The following is a 22918-nucleotide window of genomic DNA, read 5'->3' on the forward strand; positions in this document are numbered from 1 at the left end:
CCTGAATTAATTACACTTTAACTTTACTTTCCCCCCTCTCCCTCCTTTGCTCCCTCCCCCCTCTCTCTCTCCCCTCCCTCCCTCCCTCTTTCTCTCATAGGTTTTGCAGTTCCTAATATCCCATTCAGATGCTGTCCAAGCAATCTTGCGGTGTCAAGAAGTTAGTGTGGGAGCCTTGCAAGAATTGGCATTACTTACTGGAATAATCAGCAAAGCTGCTTTACCAGGCAAGATATTTTTTGTTTTTGATACAATACAACACACTGTCTTTTACTGGAATAACACTAAATGTGTATAAAATATATTATAAAAATGTTTCATTTGTATAGAGCAGGAAGAGAAAGTTCATGGAAGCTTTTCATAGTTCATGTAATAGACCCGTGATGGCGAACCTATGCCACGCGTGCCAGAGGTGGCACGCAGAGTCCTCTGTGGGCACATGCACCATCACCAGCGCGTCGAAACCCGGAACGGCAGCTGGCCACCACATGCATGTGCACCGGCCAGCTGCTGTCTTCCGGGTTCCAGCATGCTCCAGTTTTGGCACTTGGTGCCAAAAAGGTTAACCATCACTGTAATAGACGTTACAGTCTTGCATTCTAATATGACTTTTAGACTCACATGTTTATTATATTCTTTCAGAGAGTGAATCAATCCATCAAAATCACTATGTGTATTTTGAGAAGTTAGAATGCTAAACTATTTTATTTATGCAGTTCAGCAGAATCTGCTTATTAGAAAAGCTCCTAAAATGGATGCTGGTAGCTTTATTTCTTGATAGACCGACATTGTGCAAAAGAAGTTTAAGTGTATTGTATTTATTGAATGAAACTTGGCTAAGGGTAATTTCATATATTCCAAGGATGTTATGTCCAGAGATCCAACCAAACGTTATTAAGGATCAAAGACAAAAGACAAAAAAAAAAGACCAACAATACAAAAAATATAATAAAAGAATTTTTTAAAATTGCAAGACAATCCTGAAACAATTAACAACTAAAAATTAATATGATCCTACTAAATAAAGTGATTTATGAGTGATTACTACAGCCTAACAGAGGATGCCCTTTTAAAAAACAATTTGAATCTATTATGTAGTGTTGTTTCATTAGGTGTGCTGGGTGACTTTGATCTTGATTTCAATGAAGGAATGCAGATTGAATTACAAGGACATATAGGGCGATTTCAGGTAAATTTCTGTAATTATAGCAATTGCTTTTTTTTTTAGTACTTGCAACCACTTGAATCATCAATTCTAAGAAGCTTATGATAAAATAAGTGTTATACCCATTTTTATAGGCTATGTAAATATTTCTTGTCTATCCATCTTGTTTTTTGACAAAAGAATAAATGTTATAATTTAGCTGAGATTTACCATAAAAGTAAACATATTTCCTATGCTGTTCCAAAAACAAAATTAGTTGTGGCATAATATTTATATACAACAAATAGTTTTGCAGAATGAACTTTAGGGCATAAAAGGTGTGCAGAAACAAGGAACATAAAGGGTCCAATTACCTACTCAATTAGGGAGTAGAATTTTGTTAGGGTTAGGGAGGCAAATAAAGTCTGATACTTTCAGGAACAAAATGTTTAATTGCAAATTTTCAGAACAGATAAATCATTGAGAAAAATGGAAAAGGCAAGAATTTTAATTTAATATTGTCAGTTATGCAGAATATGATTTTATATCTTAAACACAACATATTGAATTTTTGTACAATTAATGGTAAACATCTGGAGAACAGAATTAATCATTGGTTTATTTTCATTTGTTTTTAGCGCCAGTGCTTAGGCCTACTCACACGGTTTGGTAGTTCAGAGAGACTGCGCCAATTCAAGTTGCAAGATGATCACACAGATGCGGATAGAGTGAACAAGAGAGATGATATTGAACTAGCCATGCAACAGGTGAGCCATTCAGTGAAATTTGGTATATAAAATTGAGAAACTAGGTGATATAGTGGCTGAGGTGATGTACTAGGATTAAGAAGACCCAGGTTCTAGTTCAGTATTGGAGAACCTTTTCAGCATGGAGTGCCGAAATGGGTGCGCGCGGGGGAGCACCAGAAAACGGAAGAGCAGCTCCCCAGTGTGCATGCTCACTCTGGGGAGCTGCTCTTTGGTTTCCAGCACTACCGCACACGCAAAGACCAGCTGGCCAGAAGAGCAACAGGCAATGGCTGGCACGCCCAGAGAGATGGCTCTAATCTCCTTCTGGCACGTGTGCCATAGGTTCACCATCACGGTTCTAGTTCATTTTCTGCTGCAAAGCTCCCAAAGGGACTTAGTCAATTCCTCTCTCTTGGGTCAATCAACCCAATTTACTTCACAAGGTTATTGTTGCGGGGATTGTGAAGGAGTACTATGCCCACCACTTTGGCCTCCTGTACAAAAGGCTGGTTATAAATAAAATGAAGAAACAAAGGCTGTTATTGCAACATTTTCAATTTTTTTTTATTTTCTGTGCCTTATTCATAGCAGTCATTGTATTTTAAAAAAAAACCTTTACATCTATATCTGTAGATCTGTGCCAATGTGATGGAATATTGCCAGCTGCTTATGGTACAGTGTGCCCCTACTTTTGAACACACAGTTTGCCTGTTCACTCCCAGCCTTTCTGAGTCCACCAATCGAGATGGATCTCGGCAGGGTAGGTTTACTTGGGTAACTTAAAAATGCATTCTAGATATTATAGTTAACAATTCTTCCCATATTCTCATGTACTAAGAATGTTCTTTATGTCATGTTTATAAGCCTGCTTTTACATTTGGGAGGTCAAGATTAATGCAGAACCTAGACATTCTGTGCCACAGAGGCTGTTTTAGTTTGTAAAAGCACTAGTTCAGCAATATACTGAATTGTCATGGTTATTAAGTTTGATAGTAAGATTATCTTCCATATAATATGTCATACCATATACATCTGTGTGACTTTGCTCTCAATGTTTCCATATGTAGCATACTTTATTACTTATTGTCTATATGCTTGTATTCTACATGTGGTTGGGCAATATCAAATACATGACATTGGAAGCCACACTTTTGTAATAAATTTACTCTTTAGTCCTTATTTTAGATTAAGTTTGTTTTTCATTTAATGGAATCCAACTTTATGGCAAATGTCCTTTGCTTTAACTTGGATTATTACCTCTTTTAGATACACAAGCACCAGTGATTCCATATTGGCGATTGCCTGGCCTGGGTATTATTGTCTATCTTTTAAAACAAAGCGCTAATGACTTCTTCAGTTACTATGATAGTCATCGTCAGAATGTTAGCAAGTTGCAAAATGTGGAACAGCTACCACCAGAAGAGATAAAAGAGGTAACCTTCCTGTATCCTTCTCTTGCTTTCGCTATTTCCGCTAAGTTTATCCTTTGATTGTTGCATGTAACATTTTATATAACAGTAATTACAACAATCAGTGAAGGGGATATTAACAAGGTGTATCAGTACAATGGAGAGGGGTGGTATTTACTACCTCTTTTTAGATCTGTATTGTAATAATATAAGTTCTGAATAAGAAAGCTAAATACTTTTGCTTTTCTTAGTAGAATAAACATACTTTTAAGTTTTTCTGTTCTTAATAAATCTTTAGAGATTATCAAGTTATTCAGTGACTGATATCCTAGACATGCCAAATGTATTAAAGTTGCTATACAAGTAATATTCCAGAGTTTCCAATTGTAAAATTTCTCTTGAAACTTATTTTTTATTTGGAATAATATGTGTGTTTATATGAAAAGTTGGTTTTGTAGAGCTTGAAGCTTGTATAGTGCTTACCTACACAATATTACATGTTGATATGTCTTTGTTTCTTTCCATAGTTGTGCCAGTCTGTTATTCTAGCTGGAGTAGACAAAATTTCTACTACCCAAAAGTATATTTTAGCAAAGCGACGTTTAGTGAAGCTGATCAACAATCGAGCCAAACTGCTTTCTCTGTGTTGCTGTATCCTTTTATCATTGTGTGGAAACTCATTTATTTTTTAGAGCAAACTTCAGAGATCATCTTTTAAAACTTAGGAACAAAATTAAGAATTTAACAATCATACATGGTGAAAAGTGACTTCCTCCACTGCTATCCAACTTAAATGTTTAATTTTTTAAAACAACCTTGCAAATCTGAACATTTTGTGATTTTAAATAAGTTAGTCTTTGTTCCAGAGACTGTAATCAGATGTTATCGTTTTTTAAATATCAAAAATCTGCATAACCATTGATCTAACATTACAATTTATAACCTTTAAAATTAATTAAGAAAATGAGACAGTCTCTTTTGTGAGAGACTGTTTAATTCTATTAGATGATGAAATTTTAAATGCAGCAGAACCTCTGGGAAGATATTTTCTTTAAGAGGCATTACATGCATTTTGGGATTATGATTATTGTTAGGAATATTAATTGAACTGTCTAAATGTAATTAACTTGCTTAATAATGTTTGAGAAATCAATAAAAATAATTTAAACTGCAACCAGAGAATCTGGTTTTGCTTAAAAATGATAGTATCATCTATATGTATTCTGGAAGAAATGATTAAAATGTGGGGATGAAACAGGTGCTTATTTGTCACTAACTAGCAAAAGTTATGATTAGCTGTTGCTTTATTTTCTTATATACATGCCCAAGAATATGTAAATGTAAACTCCTTTACTAGATATGTTTGCAGATATTATAGAAACCTGTCTTTTTATTCTTTGGCGGCATCTTGAACACTATCTACTACACTGTACACCTGCAGATTCCCAAGCTTCTCTTTTGGCTCCCAGGACTCAGTCAAGGAGCAGAAGATTACAAGGTAATTTTCCTTAAATTTATTTAAATTCCTACATTATGTTATCCCTTGAAGTTTAATCATCAGATTGTGCAACTGTTTATAATCAATTAGGGTTGGAGACGTTTTAATGGATTCTATTACAACAAAACTAAAACATTGGTTTAAACAGTTTGTGATTAATTAGATGAATGAATCATGCTTATAAAGCTCCCATTCCAGGGAAGGTTGCAATTGAAACAGAAGTTGTAACTTACCCCTCGGTAAGGGTTTCCATTTCTTCCTCCAGCAGGAAGCATGAATCCAGAACCCCCAGAATGCAATCCTGTTGTCATGAGGAAGCATAACCCTTCTAGAATAAAATATGAATTTACTCTGGAGTTCAATTTCTAAATCCCACCTCTTGATTTTGCTGAAAATAAGCCTAAAGTTTGTTTCTTCCATCCAGTCAGTTCCTAACAGCCTCCAGGCATTGGGATATAACTTTCATTTACAATTCCTTATTAGCTTAAGGTGGAGATGTATAGTTCGGTACCATCAACATGGTACCTCATACTGTGCTAATAGATTATTAGATGCATGTAGAGATCGAAAAGTAAAGGAGATGGCTGAGCCCTGTGGAACCCACAACTCACGTCCTACACTGTTCAGTGGAATACCATGACCAATGGTATAAAAGGCCCTCAAGATGTTGAGAAGATCATACTCAACATCTCTATCCAAATCATCTTACAATCATCTACATGTAAGTTGTAGTCTTACCTGATTATTGTAATTATTATTATAATTACTTTTATAATTATAATTAATATTTTTATAATTGTAATTAGTATTATAATTGTAATTATTATTGTAATTAATACAAGCCGGAAAGAGGGCTGAGAAAGTATCTACAGACCCCTTACATTCTGGACATAAAGTATTTCAATTCCCACCCTCAGGATGCCACTGCAGGGCACTGCATGTGAAAACACCTTGACACAAAGAGTTTTTCCCCCTGCCATCACTCTGCTAAACACCTAATTCCCACAGCACTGTCTTATGCCTAAGGATATTTACCCATGTAGTTGGGCTGTATTGCTATTATCCTTCTCATCTTTCCTATTACCTTCTATTATTATCTTACGATTTATCACATTGTTGTTTGTATGTACACAGAGCTTACGCAGTGGAGACAAATTTCTTGAGTGTCCAATCATACTTGGCCAATAAAGAATCTTCTCTTCTCTTCTCTGAAAGGGATTCAGACAATCCTTTTCAACTACAGTGTTCTGTAATTGCTGCCCTACCACTTCCCTAAGGTTAAAAGTCCTCCAAAACATCTGAATGGAGTTGGCTCCTTTAAGGAGACGCAGTTGGTATAAGGATCTCAGATTTTCTCAGCCTCTCTATTATATGTACTAGAACAAATGTATCAATTGATAAAATATTTAATTTTTGTTTCCGTGTATAGATATTATGCAACTCTTAAATAACTTTACATTGTATATTTTTAAAGCTTGCTTTGGATATAACTCGTAATTTTTAATTCCTACATTCCTTTAATTCAGAAACTAACTTCGATGTAACAAGTGGATTGAGCAGAGTAAGCCAACTTGATATAGATCAGGTAGGATCTTTCAAAGGTTTTTCTTTATAAATAGTGGGCTTGACGCTCTTGTAACTTATTAAGTGATTATTGGTCCTTAAAAATAAAAGTTTTGATTAGTTCACTGCTACTTAACTTTGAAATTATTCATTCTGAATGGTCAAAAAATACACAACAATCCAGCATGCTAAATATTGCTTCTAGAACCATACTTCTTGTGGATTATGAATGATATTAGTAATAAAGGATTGTGGAAGGGTTGGTCTCTGAGTCAGTTTTTGACACATAGTGACTGCTTGGACTAGTCTGGGCAGTTTTCTTGACAAGTTTTTTTTGGAAATGGTTTGCCACTGCCACTTTCTTAGAACTGAGAGAGAGAAGAGGACCACGGTTACCCAACTAACCTAAACTCTAGAACTTAATCTCCCAGTTTAACCACTACTCCAATTTGGCTCTGTAATAAAATTAATTATTCAACAGTATTTGCTTTTTTTTCCTCTTCTCCTTTACATTTTTCTATTATAATATTAACTTTAAAGAAAAGCAGAAGCAAATATCGGAATTCTTCTTTTCATTTGTTTTCAATCAATTAACAAAATGTAAACCAACAAAAAGAAAGCATGCCTTGCCTTTTTTCTTTGCAAATTTTACATTATTAAAGAAAAAGCATATTAGCTTTAAAATAAAATAATATAATGCTTGTAATTAGTGCTGAAGAGTTGGGTTTTTTACATAAACTTGAGTAATTTGTATTAATATTATTTGTGTTTATCATTTTTCATATACAAGAACAGAAATTTAGGGATATTTAAGTTTCTTGGGGGCATCCCTTTATCATCTTTCTCTTTCCAATCAAAATTTTAAAACTTCAAAATAATAATATTGTAATAGGCATCCAATTGTTACAATGTTATAATATCACAATTGGATTTTCAGTCCCTTTTACTTTTTTAACAAGGACATGTTAAATCTAGGCATGGCATGACTCATAAATCTGTATGTTTACTTTTTAGATTTTAAAAAGCAAGGTTCGGTATGCTTCAAATAGGACCCATTTATATAGACCACTGAATCTAAATTAACAATGCATTAAAGGAGGATTTAATAAATAAAGATTATCTTTGTTTTGTTGTTGTTGTTTCTTTTTAGCTTCAGCTAGAGGCAATCAATAATTTTGGAGAATCCCTTCAGAAGAAACTTCTAGATATAGAAGGACTGTATTCTAAGGTGCGGTCACGCTATACTTTCATTCAAGCACTTGTTAGACGTATCCGTGGCCTGCTAAGAATATCAAGAGGATGAAGAATAATGTTTGTTCATTATTGATGTTTTTTGTACAAGTAACATTTTATAAATTATGGTGAAATTATTTTAATATGTTTCATTACAAGAATGAATAATTTTTGTGTGTTCCTGCCATTCATTATTACCTAAGTCAAAAAATAAACTTTTTTAAACAACCACATTTGTGTACAAGGTTAATTACTTAGAAAAGGAAATAGGGTATAATTCACAAGAATAAAAATTCTGGTATCAGTATATCAGTGTAAACACTGGCCATATTATTATTTTTTTTTAACTATGGCAACCCATGTGAAATTATGTGTGTGTAAAATAATTTGTCTGCAGGTACCGTAGTCCTCAACCTACAACAGTTCATTTAGTGACTGAAGTTACAACAGCACTGAAAAAAGTAACTTATGATTGTTTTTTACACTGACTGTTGCAGCATCTCCATAGTTGTGTGATCAAATTTCAGATGCTTGGCAAGTGGCTGATATTTATGACTGTTGCAATATCTTGGAGTTATGTCATCACTTTTGCGACTTTTCAAGCAAAGTCAATGGGGAAGCCAGATTCACTTAACCTTGTTACTAACTTAACAGCTGCATTGATTCACTGAACAACTGTGGCAAGAAAGGTCATAAAATGGGGCAAAATTCATTTAACAAATGTCTCATTTAACAACAGAAATGTTGGTCTCAATTGTGATCGTAAGTCGACGACTATCTAAAGAATTGTTGGAAAAATAGTTTCCTCTTATAGCAATAGTCCCCCCCCCCATTCTACTTGCTGCAAAAAGCAAATTGAAATTATGAGGCTATAAAAAGTATCCTGAATAAAATCTAGATTTTCTAAGGAGAGTGCTTCCTTTTATAATGCATTTGTTTCAACAATGCTATTTCTTAAAAACATTAAGTACCACCTTTAGAAAAAGTGAAATGCAACCAACATGTCATTGTATGAATATTGAACTACGCTGGAAAATCCCAGAATAATTACATTTTGCAGTCTTGTTGCAATTTCCTTCATAGATGTACCTGGAGATTTTCCACTTCGATATGCTGCTGCGCCATCGCGCTTCATTCTTAAACTATGCGGGATGAAACATCGAGTTTAGCAATAAATAGCTAGGACACTGCAGACCCTCAACTGTAGCACTCTTTCTAACTAAAAACATAGAAATACCATCAATGCTGTTTGGATAACTTAGAAGTGCGTCGCTTGCGGTCAGACCTAGGTATTGCATACAAAATTATACGTAGTAATGCTTTACCTGTAAATGACTTTTTCTGTTTTAATTGCAATAATACGTGCACGAACAACCGCTTTACACTCAATGTAAATCGTTCTAAATTTGACTGTAAAAAATATGATTTCTGTAATTGTCAGAGTTGTCAAAGTCTGGAATGCTCTACCTCAGTGTTTCTCAACCTTGGTAGCTTGAAGATGGGTGGACTTCAACTCCCAGAATCCCCCAGCCAGCGCTGCTGCGTCCACCCATCTTCAAGCTACCAAGGTTGAGAAACACTACCTGATTCAGTTGTCTCAGCTACAAATTTTCACAGTTTCAGTCACAAATTGACTTCGTGGACCTTACCTCATAACTTAAATGGTCAGCAGAGGGGGTTAACTAAGGTGCCTGTCGTCCCTGTCATTGTATTTTTTTTCTTTTATTCTTGTTCTCATTTTTGTTTGACAAATTCTAATATATAAATAAATAAAATTTATTTATTTAAATAAAAGAGCCTTTGTAGTACAGTGGTCTAAAGCACCCTATTATTAAGAACAGCTGCCTGCAATTACTGCAGGTTCGAATCTCGCCAAGGCTCAAGGTTGACTCAGCCTTCCATCCTTTCTAAGGTGGGTAAATTGAGGACCCAGTTGTGGGGGCAATAAGCTGAGTTTGTATAAATATACAAAAGGATGAAGGCTATTGCTGAGCACATTGTAAGCCGCCCTGAGTCTCCGGAGAAGGGCGGCATATAAATCAAATTCAAAAAAACAAAACTGAAAACGCTTCCCGCAACGCCCGCCCGCCGCTTCCTTCCTATCACCGCTTTCGCTCAGCACCACGTGATCCCGGAACTCGAATAGCCCCGCCTCTATCGCCGCCCACCAGCCAAATTCGTCCAATGGGGAAGCCGAGAGAGGTTCTGTCGCTCCGCTTTTGACCGAGCAGATTCGTCGTTTCGTCCTCAGTCGCGGCGACGCCGGTTCGTGTCGAAAATTCTGTTCTTGGTTTGGTCATCATGTTAAGCAGCTGGTGCGCATCGCGGGAGCGACTCAAGCAAGCAGGAGGCGACGTGGAACCTGCTCCTCGCCGACTTCCGGGTGAACGCCGCCGCCGGCAGCAGCAGCAGAGGAGGAGGAGGAGGAGGAGGACTGCCGGGAAGCTGAGCGGCAAACAGCCCGGGAAACCTTGACCGCCATGGGTGAGGGAAGGGAGAAAAGCAGGGCTTGGCTTGAGCGAGGGCTGAGGTGGCGGCCCGAAAATGGAGCGCTTTGGCGAGCGGGGGCGGGGCGGGCGGGGAAGGTTCCGTGAAGAGTTTTTCCCTCATGGCGTGAGACTCCGGGCCTCCGAGGCGCCCTTGTGGTTCTGGGCTATTTTGGGGGGCTATCGAGCGGTTGAATTCGCTCGCCTGGGAGTTTCCTGGAGGGAAAACTCGGCGTCTCGGTCGGTGTGGTAGAATTTCCTTCACGGAGTCAAAGGCGAGAGAAAACTGCGCAGATCCTCCGAGGGAGCGTGAAAAGAGACGCAACTTTTGACGCCTTCGAACCGGCTCCCCTCCCCCCTTTTTCTCTTCCCTCGTTCTCACGCGCTCTTCCCCCTCATCACCCCGTTACTCTCAGAGCCGTCGGAGGGTAGCAGATAAAATTTCCTCTGCTCGGAGACGGTAACGTGCCCAAGCTCGTGATGTCCAATTTCCCATTCACAAGCTTTACCTGAAGGCATAAGGATAGGCCACCCGCGGGGACATCCATATGCGACTGAGCTATAAATTTCAGCTGTCTGATGAGGATGGCAAACAAACTTTTGGACGAAAATTAGGGGGCACCACAGCCATTCCCCACTCCTTGCCTCTAGAACAGTGTTTCTTCAACTTTTTATCCTCAGGAACACCCCCCCCCTTCCCAATTTTTAAAATTATGGAGGACTCCAAAATAGGTTTAGTTTGTGTGGCCTATGTTTGTTGTTATTTATCATATTCAAAGTTAAAAACATGCATTCGTGAAACATTTATTGAATCATGTAAAAATAATAGCATCAATCCTGTTGGATGTTAACAAATATTTTTCATAAAAAAAGCCTTGTATTTTAAAATGAGAAAAATGACATTGTTTTAATGTCATCTGACATTAATGTTTAATGTCAGATATTGAAGGTTTTAATAAAACTTTCAATATCTGGCAAATAATTTTGATGTTGTGGACCTATAAGATGGTCTTCCGGGACCCTGGGGGATCCTTGGATTTGCAATTGGAGAAATTCAGCCAATCCTTCCTTGTGCTATGCTAAGACATTTCAAAGAAGAGACTAGTAAGTGGGTGCCTGCCACAACTTTGGAATTTAAAATTGCAAGATCAGTTCTTCCTGTTTCTCTTGGTTTAGGGAGTGTAGAATTGGTCTTAATAAATGATGTAAACTTCAGTTTTTTCTGTTATCTCCCTCAGCAGGGTTTCAGAAAGTTTAGCAGTACTTATTTGATCTTTTCTGAGCTTGGAAGCAAGCAGGATCAGACCTGGTTAGTACTTGGATCTGACAACATCAGGGAATCCTAACTAGGTTGGGAAAATTTAAAAAGGAACATGCAGCTGTGAAATCATGAAACTAATTTGAAAAGTGAAATTTTTCATTGAAAGATGTTTGGAAATTAGGAAATTGCATTCACAAAAATACAAAACAATGTGTATTAATGCAGAAATTTAACTTTTAAGATTACTAAGACTTGCTTTTTTATTGCATATGTGTATTTATTTTAAAAAAACACATTTATTAAAAAGGACAGAAGCAAGAAAAATGGTTAACATAAGCAGATGTCTTAGAAGTAAAATGTATTTCTCAGGAAAGCTTTAAATATTAATTTGGAACAGTCTGATATTGTAATACATTTCTAATAATGCTTGTTTCTTTTTCTTTCTTTCTTTTTTGTAGGTGGCTTTTTTTCAACTATCTTTTCCAGTTTGTTTGGTACACGGGAGATGAGAATTTTAATTTTGGGGTTAGATGGAGCAGGAAAGACCACAATTCTATACAGGTTACAAGTTGGTGAAGTTGTAACTACCATTCCTAGTGAGTGTTCTTTCCCCCTAAATGAAATATGATTCATAGCATTTAATGCAATATTCTTATCTCTGATACATCTATTAATTGAAGTGTCTTAAAATCTTAAGGCTACTTCACTTTCCTTTTATCATATAGGTTGCACAAAAATGTAAATATTTAATTTACTAAATATTACTAAAGGAAATTTTATAACATCTGAACAGAACAAATACTCTATGTATAGGGTAATTTTTTCCTCCTATAAGGAAATCAGGATTTTCCAATACTGGCTTTTCAGCTGTAGAATGAATTTATTTCCTTGTCGGATTTATATGCCATTGGAATCAATGAAGACTGAATAATGTACATTTCAGATATCTATAAATCAGGTTAAACAATAATAAAATTACAATACAAAAATCATAGTACATTCATATGTAAATTCTGGGAACAATAGTTACGTACTAGTATTTTATACAGTTTTTGCAAAACATTTACATTAATGAAATATTTCAAAACCAGGCAACAACATAAAACCTCCAGCCAAGTTTGAAAGGCTTTCTAAAAACTGCTAGGATAGGAACCATTGAATTTTCAGTGGATGCCATTTTAGAAAAAGAAAGCAATATTTGAATTGAGTTTCTTTCATGAGATCTGCTGATGACATTACCCGTCTGAAGGGATATGGAGAGAGCCTACATTATAATTTCATGAGATGAGAAGATATAGTTGGGAATAAGCAAGCAATTGTATGAAAACAATAGTATGTATGAAAGCACTTAGACACAGTTTCTGTCTGCTCATTGAGTAGGAATCATAAGTCAAGAAGGACCCCTAAATTCTGTATGGGACAACATAACCTAAAAAAGAAATCTGCCTAGAATTGGATGGCTCTTCTGCAACTACAGCTCTTCTCATCTATCCTGCCCAAATAGGGAAGGGTGTAGGTTATTCAATATTTATTATTTTCATTTATAGTCTCCCGTCTCATTTATATGCATCTTGACTTACAAAAAATTAAAACAACAGAACAATAGAAAAGTTTAAAAACAATATAAAAATCATATTGAAATCAATAAAATTTATAAAATTCACACTTGAGGTAATCCCATCCACCAATAACCCTCACTACTTAAGGACAGAGTATAGAGTGCCTCTTTCAGAGAGACAGCAGTCTCTATAAGGATACAATTACCTAGTCCAGCTTCTTGTCATCTCAAAGGCTTTCATCAACCAGTAATGGCAGTGAATCATGACTACAGACTACAGAGTTGAAACCCCCAAATCATATCTATTTCCTCAGGATTTACAAGTTCAACTTCATTCAAGATAATTAATAGTTGTGGTTGTGGTTTGCTCACCTGGTTAGGCCCTGCCCAGATAGAAGTGATTTTATCCTGCAGATGTCTTAAAAATTCTTCACACAGTCCATCCTTTCCTAATAAAGTCCAAGGCACTTTTAGAAAGAGTTATATAGACACAGTGAACGACATATTGTGTTATGGCTATATTTTTAATAATATGGGTATTCCTTGATTTATAACCACAACTGAGCGCAACATTTCTGTTGCTAAGCAAGACAGCTGTGAGTTTTGCCCCAGTTTATGACTTTTCTTGCCACAGTTAAGTGAAGTTAGCAACATGTTAAGTGAATCTAGCTTCCCAATTGACTGCTTGTTAGAAGCTCACAAAAGGTGATAACATGACACTGCAACCATCATAAATACATGCCAGTTGTCAAGCATCCAAATTTTCACCATGTGACCATGCATGGTAATTTCAAATGGTCAGTAAACAAATGGTTGTAAATCAAGGATTACCTGTACTGAATATTATTCAGTAATAATGAATTTATTTGGAAATTAGAAAATCATGCAATATTTACCATATTCAAACCAAATACATTTGTATATCAGTTATTTTTAATGTGCTAGTTAAATTTTGTTTTCTCTTTTAGCAATTGGTTTTAATGTTGAAACAGTCACCTACAAGAATCTAAAGTTTCAAGTCTGGGACTTAGGAGGACAGACTAGCATCAGGTAAAACGGTTCTGAAACCACAACAAATCTAAATATTTCACTGAGTGTTATGATATTTTCATAGTTTACAAGAAAATGTCTTTATATATCAGAAAACAATTCTTTGGATTAGGCTTTCACACAGAGATTAAGCAGTGAATAGTTGTATCAGTTTCTACAGAGTTTGCCATTACAGTTAAGAAAAATATTTTTAGGCTGTAAAATACATTTAAAGAACATTCTGAAATTTCAAGTTCCTTTTGAAGAAACTGAAGGTGCTAGTTGTTCAGTTGTAGATGAAGGAGCCTGGGGGGAAACGTTTTATAAGCTTTTGGATATCTGTGACTTTGATATCAATAGATAAGCTTTGTTTTAAAACTCAAAACTTACAAAGCTTTGATTTTACAACTACTAAGAAACACTTTTGAAAGCTATGAATTCTCTGATACAATTTACATATTTGTTTTCTTCTCTAGACCATATTGGCGATGTTACTATTCCAATACTGATGCAGTTATCTATGTAGTAGACAGCTGTGATAGAGACAGAATTGGAATTTCAAAATCTGAGCTTGTTGCCATGTTGGAGGTATGAAGTAATAAAATGGCTCTGGATACTGCATTTAAAATTAGGCTCATAATTATGAAAAGGTGTCTTACCCTGATGCTATTCCTGTTTCTTCATTTTCAAGTAAAAATGCTTTTTTGTTACTAATCCAGGCATCATTTTAGTTCACCCTTTAGATGAGCTTAATTTGTTTATTCTTTTGAAGGCTTTGGATTTATATATATTAATATCTGCTAATCTGTGATTCGGTATCAACAGTATAATGCCCAATTATATCTTTCAACTCTGGGCCAGCCAATTGAGGCTATTGAGATTTTGTCCTAAGGCCTGCAGTCTGTGAGTTAGGATTGGGAGGTACCATCTCTCATTCAGTCCCATCAAGATATAGTAACGGTTAGTGTTTTGACCACCCAGATCTGGGAATATTCCAATTTTGACTTTTGATAGTGTGGTACTTCTCCATTCAATGGTAGTACAGAGTTTAGGAGTCTTCCTGTCCTCACAGCTCCTGCTTAATGAACAGGTGGTAGCTGTGCAAAGACCTTTGCTCTGCTTCATTTGGTGCACCAGTTGCACATAGATTTGGTTGTTCTTCAGTTACATGCCCGGGTCACATCATGCCTTAACTACTGCAATGTGCTCTATATGGAGGTGCCCTTGAAGGCAATACAGAAGCTTCAGCTGGTCCAGAATGCAGTGGCGCAGGCAGTGATGGACATGCCTCAGTATGCCCATGTAGCACTGGTTGCCAGTTTGCTTCTGGATGTGATTTAAAGTGTTGGTTGCTACCTATAACAACCTACATAACAGAGCTGTGTTTACTTGAGGAACTTCTTGTCTTCTGTAGTATTTTCCGAACCAGTTCAATTTGGCAGAGTTGGCGCGATTTAGTTCCATCAATTAAACAATGCCTTCTTTTGGAACCCCAGAAGTGCATGTCAAGAGGGAATGCAGTTTCCACTGAGACTTGAATAATCCCAACCTTGTTGGTATTTTGAAGGGCCCAGAAGGCATGGTCTTAAATCCAGACCTTTGATGAGGACAATTGACTTCCTCTTCCTTGTTCCCATCAGGGTTTGTTTTTGTTCTTTTAGTTTGTGCATAACAGTGGTCTGTTTACTTGAGGAACTTCTTATCTTCTGTAGTATTTTCCCAGCCAGTTCAATTTGGCAGAGTTGGTGCGATCTAGTTCCATCGATTAAACAATGCCTTCTTTGGGAACCCCGGAAGTGCATGTCAAGAGGGAATGCAATTTCCACCAAGATTTGAATAATCCCCACCTGCCCCAGAAGGCATGGCCCTAAATCCAGACTTTTGATGAGGACAATTGACTTCCTCTTCCTTGTTCCCATCAGGGTTTATTTTTCCTGTCATATCTGTTCTTTCATTTTGTACTATTTTTGTGTTTTTGTGTTTCTTGTTTTTAAACGTTTTGTAAACTGCCCAGAATCACTGGGGGTTTGGGCATATAAATGTAATAATAATTATTCACTTGATGAATCATGCAAGAGGAAAAAAATAGAAATGTTGGTAATGTGATTTTCTGTTCTCTGAGGCTAGCAGGGATCATCTCAACAGCTATAGATTCTAAGGGGAGTGGGAGGGGAGATGAATAAGAGGTCAATTTAAGATTTATAATTTGCGAATTACTGCGTATCATGGACATAGCAGGGCTGATAAGAGACCCTTTCCTTTGTTGCTGAAAATGCTGTTGCATGCCAGTTTATTTTGGTGGAACTAAGTCTTTGTCCAATCACACTTGAAGCTAGTAAGAGTCACCTTTTTGGCCTAAACTCTAGTGAGTTCCTCTTCAAACACCTTGGATTATTTCAACCAAATAAACTCTATACAGGCTTTCAGGACTACTGTACAGGTAGTCCTCGACTTATAACCATTTGCTTAGTGACCAATTGAAGTTACAATGGCACTCCAAAAAGTGACTTATGAATGTTTTTCACACTTTACTGTTGTAGAATCCCCAATGTCATGTGATCAAAGTTCAGATATTTGGCAACCAATTCGTATTTATGATGATTGCAGTATACTGGAGTCATGTGATCAGCTTTTGCAGTCTTCTGATAAGTATAGTCAATGCAGAAGCCAGATTCACTTAACAACTGGGTTACTAACTTAACAACTGTGGTGATTCACTTAACAACTGTAGCAAGAAAAGTCATAAAATGGGGCAAAACTCAATTAAGAACTCTCTCACTTAGCAACAAAAATTTTGGGCTCAATTGTAGTCATAAGTCAAGGACTACCTGTACTAGCATTCTGTTAAATAGCAGGTGGTAAGATTTCATTGCCTGACAGAGGCTAGTATTCACAAATTTCTTTTCTGATTACAGAGACAGTACTTTCTCCATGCAGAAATAAGATGATGGGCTTCAGAAAGTTCTGTGGAAGTCATTCAGTGTTGAAATAAATGTCTAGATGCTTGTTAAGTCACTTGAGATTCAGTTGGGTGCTACCTTAATTCTTTGGGGGCCAAAAAATAAATGAAATTGATCCAGAATTTTTTTTGTTCAATGTGAAAATGCAAGAAATTTGTCTTTTAGATGTTGGGCAAATTGCAGGGTATATCCCAGATAACTCAGTAGAAGTCTGCATTACACAGCGAAGGAGAGACAGTCCAGTGTTGCTATCTATCAAAAGAAAATGTTAATTCTTTTACTAAATCTAACCCAGATTGACTAACCTGTGGATTTAGACATCCCCACTCATTATTTAACTGTCTCTTGTCACCCTGTGATTAAGTGCTCCATGGTGGAAGCATAATTTTGTACTGAAAATCTAATATAATCTTTTGACTGCTTTTTTAGGAAGAAGAATTAAAGAAAGCCATTTTAGTGGTATTTGCAAATAAACAAGATATGGAACAAGCCATGACTCCTACGGAAATGGCAAATGCACTTGGACTCCCAGCTCTAAAAGACAGAAAATGGCAGATATTCAAAACATCTGCAACAAAAGGCACTGGACTTGATGAGGCTATGGAGTGGTAACTATTGTTGTTCTGGCTCCCTTAGAAGATTACTTATTAGGACTGAAAAGGGAAAAGGAAAAGCTAATTAAGAGCACATGGGGGTTGGCAGTGCTCATGTAGTACCTATCAGCAGTTCCTTGAAGTAGTCTAATCTGAATCCATGATCACAGTAGGAGAGACTGACTAACTTTGAAGTAGCATATTGAGTTTATAAAGAAACTTACAAAAGAAGCCACATCTCATTTAAGGAGATGCCAACAATACCTGCTGAAGCACATTCCAAACCACTTTTCCCTCTTTGAATTTGGATCTCTGAACAGTCCTAGTGCATATTATAGAAACCCAGAGTACATAAAGATGAATTTATTACTTTATTTTTAAAACATTTGATCTTTAAATTTCAAAACAATTCTATTTTTTTTTCCAGGCTGGTTGAGACCTTGAAGAGCAGACAGTGAAACAGACGAAGTTTTCTTCATTGGTTATGTGAATAAATGCAATGCTGTAAATAGGATTGACAGATTATCTTTTGAAAAAAATGGTGTTCCTGTGCAATCATTCTGAAAGTTTGCATACTATATATACTTCATATCTTGCGTAAGTTACGTAACATCAATTTTTATGATACTCTACTGAATATTGGCTAGAAAAATTGGAATAAATCTTTATTTTAAGTGTCTGAAACGATTTAACACTAATAAATATTTAACTGTCTACATTTTTGTCTCATGCTAGTTATATATAAGGAATCCCCATTTGAAGGTGAATTAGGGCACATTTTTTGTGTAACCTGTTTCTAAAAGTCAGGAATATTGGGTGAAAATTTATGTGGGCTTTTCAAAATTGTTAAACCATCATATTATACTTGCCCTGTTCTTTCAGGGAAATTTGTAAGTAAAAAAATCACCTTGATCCTTATTCAGGTAGTCCTCGATTTACGGCTACAATTAAGTCCAAAATTTATGTTGTTAAGTGAGACATTTGTTAAGTGAATTTTGTCCTATTTTATGATTTTCCTTGCCGCAGTTAAGTGAATCATTGCAATTCATTTAAGTTAGTAACCTGGTTGTTAAGTGAATCTGGCTTCCCCATTGACTTTCCTTGTCAGAAAGTCGCAAAAGGGGATCCCATGACCTTGGGAGAAAGAAACGGTCATAAATATGAGTCAGTTGCCAAGCATCTGAATTTTGATCACATGATCATGGGGATGCTACAAAGGTCATAACTGAAAAATGGTCATAAGTCACATTTTTCAGTGTCATAACTTTGAATGGTCACTAAATGAACTGGACTCAAGGACTAATTTAATTTAATTTAATTTATCGAATTTCTATGCCGCCCAACTCCCAAGGGACTACCTGTATTTCCTTTTGTTAAATAGTATGTTGCAGAGATATGGGAATGTCTCCCTAGCATTTTCACAGAGAGAAATTAGATGATTCTATCAAGTACCCCCTTCATTATACTGAATAACACAGGAATAGAAACCCCTTTCATGGTGTCACAAGTGTTATTAAAAGAAAAGTAAAATGTCCTAAAAATGTTATAGTTTTTTTATAAAGTGTGTCAATAGTTCAGTTTAAAATAAAAAGCCAAGTTCATAAATCATATTAAAGCAAAAAGGAACTTGTTTTCAACTTAATACCAGTGGCACCTGCAGGGTGCATGACCCATGTACAAATGAGATAGCTTGCCTCCCAACACTGCCACTCCTATCTTACCTGTTTTGGCATGCACAGTAAATTCTGCTACTCAGTGCAATGTTTGAATTTCACCATTGGTGGCTTGTTCAACAAACCATGACTTAGCAAACTATGGACTGAATCTGACATAGTAACTCTAAGCTTAAAATCAGAGAATCCAGCATATGCAAATGTTTTCTATAATGTTGAAAGAACTGGTACAGTACACAAATTAAAGAAATGTAGCTGATATTCAAGTGGAAAAATATAATATTTCACTAATATGCTGTTTGAAAGAGGTAGCCTTCTCATCAAAATAAATTTGATGGAAAGAAATTAAGCCAGTTTCACAATGAGAGATTTTGATTATGAAAAAACTAATGTCATGCTTGCTGGTACGAAATAAACTCTTAATGCTACAAGTAAATCTACCAAAATAACTTTAGCACAGTTATGAATAGAGTGTTTTAATCAAGTTTAATTAAAAAAAAAAACACATTTACCACAAGCTGTACATTAATGTACAATAATCTCTGGACAACTGAAATGGCTGAGAACTCACTATCCTTAATCACAAGTTTTCTCACTGAAATGATTGAAGATTTTACAGATTTCTCAATATTACCACCAATTGAACAGGATTTACAAAGAATAAAAATTATAAATAAATATTTAGTAAGACCTGTAGGTATTTCTTTCTGAAAACAAAAGTATGGTTTCCTGAAACAAATCTCAAACTTTAAAAGACGATGATGTGATAGCCTCTGCTATATACTGCCTTTTAAACCATAGAAATACAAATTCTTAGTTGATAAAAGCTGTTGAATCTATTGTTCTTATTTTGTTAAAATCACATAAAATGTTTTCTGCCTTTTAAGCAAACATGAAAAGATTAAATGTTTTGTATAAAAAGGTATGTGATAAGAGTTTTACTCAACCATTGCCAAATCTTTTAATGCATGGCTTCTTTGTTTTTTGGCTTTGTAACCAGGCCGTAGAAATTCTATTTTTCTCTTCTTTGCTTCAATTTTATTCTTATGCCTCTTTAACTTCCTCCTGGCAGCAATCTCAGGATTAGCAACAGCCTATTGGAAAACAAAGAATCATAATATTTTGACAGTCCCATTTCCTCCACACCTTCTGAAATTGCCTGGTTTTAATAAAACCTCTTGTGACAAATGAGATGGTCATTTTTTCAAGCAAATGCAGGTGAAAAATGAAGTAGACACTAACCTGTAGGGCTCTCTGCTTCTTTCGTTTAGCTCTCCTCTGACTGGCTTGTTTTTGCACAAAAGCAAATGAAATTGAAAAGTCCTCCAATCCAACTAATTTCTTCAGTAGTTCTATGATTTCTTGGGAAAGATTCTTTAGAGTTGGATCTGGCAAGGATATGATTTTCATTACTTAAAATCTGAGGATAGAAACTGAAGTATGCTATATATTGTTCAATCTTCTGCATAATTGTCCAGGTGTAGTATACTCTACAAAGTCCCATAAAATAATATTCAAATGAAGGCTATTCAGAAATCAGCATTAGTATTTAATTTTCACACCAAAAATATTATTTGAAATATACTTTTTTAAAAAGCCATCACTTTTTATAGGAGAAAACAGGCTCTTTTCATCCTCAGCCACCTCTTTTGGTATAGATTAAGTGCAGTTTGCCAAGCCATCTGAATACCAAGAGACTGATTACCAAATCATCAATTTTCGATAAAAGTTCAGCTTAAGTAAATCTTAGAACCTGGATACACTAAACTGCAATTAACTTGGGCGAAAGAGACCTTTCTTATCTCTGCCTGACAGCTGTGCAAGAAGAGTAAAAAGGAAAGAGGTGACTTTACAGTGAGAGCAGAAAATAATTAACTCAAGCAAGGTGGCTAACCTGAGGCTCCTCGCATAACATTAAGCCAGTAATGCTTGATTAAAGCCAAATATTTAGTACAGAAATAGATGCATGGGAAACAGCACTGATAGTTTTAGGTTTTGACCCACCAAGCTATTTATATATACCAAGTTTTTGCCAGATACTTGCTTAATCCCTTACTGCAGAATGCAGCCAAACTATCTGAATCCAAGAGCTTGCAATTGTAGTCAACTATTAGGCTGTTACAAGGGGCAAGTGAATATATAAAGCAGTCTTTACTGACACACTGTTTTCCAGATACGTTGGATCTCAAGTTTCATAATTCTTATGCAATCTGACTGATAAGATGCCAAGGAATTTTGGGTTTCAATATCCAATACATGAAGGGGATACAAGAAGAGGTTGAGTCAAGCTTTCGGAGCATAGCAGATTAGTTTTGCATCCTGATACCTAGATGAACCATTTGCCGTATCTCCATAAGACAGTTTAAAAGTACACAGAAAATACTGTGTCTCACACCAATTGCCATGTTTAAAAACCTCTTCATCGAGTTACTTTATATGCATTGTAGAGATGAGAGACACACAATCACTTCACTATATAAGACCCAGAATGGAATATTGACATTTAAAAGAGCAGTAGCTGCAAAGAAACAGAGAACCTCAATAAGAAATCAATCTTTTAGACCAAAAGCAATATATGTAAAGTTGTTGACTCCAAAAAGCATAATTACCTTTTAAAAAAATCAAAATTACAAGTAGAAAAGTTTCATATGATCTTATTTTTTAAAAAAATAGATTTAGCAATCCTACAAGTTTTAAAATTTAGTAATTTATTAAATTTTAAGAAAATTATGTTAATGAGCACCATTTAAAACTGTTGCAGGTGTTGCCAAACCTCCTGCTTGCTCCATTTTAAGCATTAATAATAGATCCATTCTACTGGAAAAAAACTGAAAGCTTCCTAGGTGTTTTAAAATATGGAAAGTATAAAATAAATGTTTTTATGCCAACTACCTGAGTGCAAATTCCCTTACCTTGTTCTGCATACGTGCTACTCAGTTCTCTATATAGAGGGGCTATGATTGTTGGAAGATACGGTTTTACCTTCTCTTTCCCAAGGTCAACTGCAATAGCACCAAGAAACTTAAAGATGCAGGTTCTCTGAAGAGGCAAGCACATTTGGTCAACAGATTAGCCCACAAAGCAATAGAACCACCCAAAGATGTTAACTATTAGTGGCAAGGTAGTACTTTCTCAGTGAAACTAAACATTTTCCAGCAGTTCTGACAACAGTTTGATTTGCTCAATATCTAATGTTAAGCCTAATTTGATCCTGCTTCCTCTTCTGTGCCTCTACAGCCCTATTCTCCAAACCTTTCATTTTTGTATCCCTTCTTACAATGCCTGGCAAGGCCAAATGCACTCTAGGTAGCATTTCTTAGCACTCCGTAGACCATACCCCTCGAATGCAACTGCAGAACCCAGCAGTCATCTGAAGAAAAAGGGGGGAAAAGAGGTCCTTTTCCCTTTTCCACATTTGCAGGGTGAAAACCCAAATGGTTTCTTTCAGTTTAACTTTGAGATGAGCATTACATGGGCAACCTTGTTCATATTTTAGTACAATTACTAATAGAGTCTCTGTGCCCCAGGTTTTATTAAGTAGGTAATGAAAAAAGCAAGACTTCTTGGATTGGAACAGGTTTCAAAAACCAAAACAAAATAACAGTATAACTTGAGCAAAAGCAGCAAAGAGAATTGAAGCGAGGATCTTTTGCTCATTTAAATTCTGCTCTTCCTATGAAGCTAAGGACAACAACTGATGCTGGATGCCTTCTTGCCCTGAACTGGAAAAATGCTGCTCCCACTTGCATGTCCATTTATGAA

At 36.0% G+C, this 22918-nt stretch overlaps 3 protein-coding genes across 4 annotated transcripts in view; 2 read left to right on the top strand and 1 right to left on the bottom strand.

Moving 5' to 3' along the window:
* The window catches only part of NUP205 (nucleoporin 205), a 46567-nt gene extending 38740 nt beyond the window's left edge, over positions 1-7827 (top strand). For both annotated transcript variants that reach the window (XM_034403377.3, XM_087873951.1), the window contains exons 35-43: positions 101-227; positions 1113-1189; positions 1783-1911; positions 2527-2653; positions 3160-3326; positions 3830-3953; positions 4672-4800; positions 6327-6385; positions 7514-7827. In XM_034403377.3, coding sequence (XP_034259268.2) covers positions 101-227; positions 1113-1189; positions 1783-1911; positions 2527-2653; positions 3160-3326; positions 3830-3953; positions 4672-4800; positions 6327-6385; positions 7514-7666 — 1092 coding nt within the window. In that variant the 3' untranslated portion in view covers positions 7667-7827. The remainder of the gene's footprint in view (positions 1-100; positions 228-1112; positions 1190-1782; positions 1912-2526; positions 2654-3159; positions 3327-3829; positions 3954-4671; positions 4801-6326; positions 6386-7513) is intronic.
* A 1970-nt stretch (positions 7828-9797) lies between these two features.
* On the top strand, positions 9798-20077 carry ARL1 (ARF like GTPase 1). The gene is made up of 6 exons (XM_034403756.3): positions 9798-10080; positions 11802-11939; positions 13870-13951; positions 14407-14518; positions 17320-17498; positions 17911-20077. Exons 1-6 carry the CDS (start codon positions 10077-10079, stop codon positions 17939-17941), a joined length of 546 nt encoding a protein of 181 aa, XP_034259647.1. The 5' UTR covers positions 9798-10076; the 3' UTR covers positions 17942-20077.
* Positions 19624-22918, bottom strand: part of UTP20 (UTP20 small subunit processome component) — an 81280-nt gene continuing 77985 nt past the window's right edge. The window contains exons 60-62 of the mRNA XM_034403173.3: positions 22069-22195; positions 20399-20544; positions 19624-20250 (exon numbers count right to left, since the gene is read on the bottom strand). Coding sequence (XP_034259064.1) covers positions 20095-20250; positions 20399-20544; positions 22069-22195 — 429 coding nt within the window. The 3' untranslated portion in view covers positions 19624-20094. The remainder of the gene's footprint in view (positions 20251-20398; positions 20545-22068; positions 22196-22918) is intronic.

The sequence above is a fragment of the Pantherophis guttatus genome, chromosome 7 (genome assembly GCF_059756535.1).
Source record: "Pantherophis guttatus breed Tessera chromosome 7, ASM5975653v1, whole genome shotgun sequence".
Taxonomy (NCBI): Eukaryota; Metazoa; Chordata; class Lepidosauria; order Squamata; family Colubridae; genus Pantherophis; species Pantherophis guttatus.

Coding starts and splice junctions, on each gene's coding strand:
- ARL1 (XM_034403756.3), top strand. Junction 11,940..13,869: donor AGTTGTAACTACCATTCCTA/GTGAGTGTTCTT, acceptor TTTCTCTTTTAG/CAATTGGTTTTAATGTTGAA. Junction 13,952..14,406: donor GGAGGACAGACTAGCATCAG/GTAAAACGGTTC, acceptor TTTCTTCTCTAG/ACCATATTGGCGATGTTACT.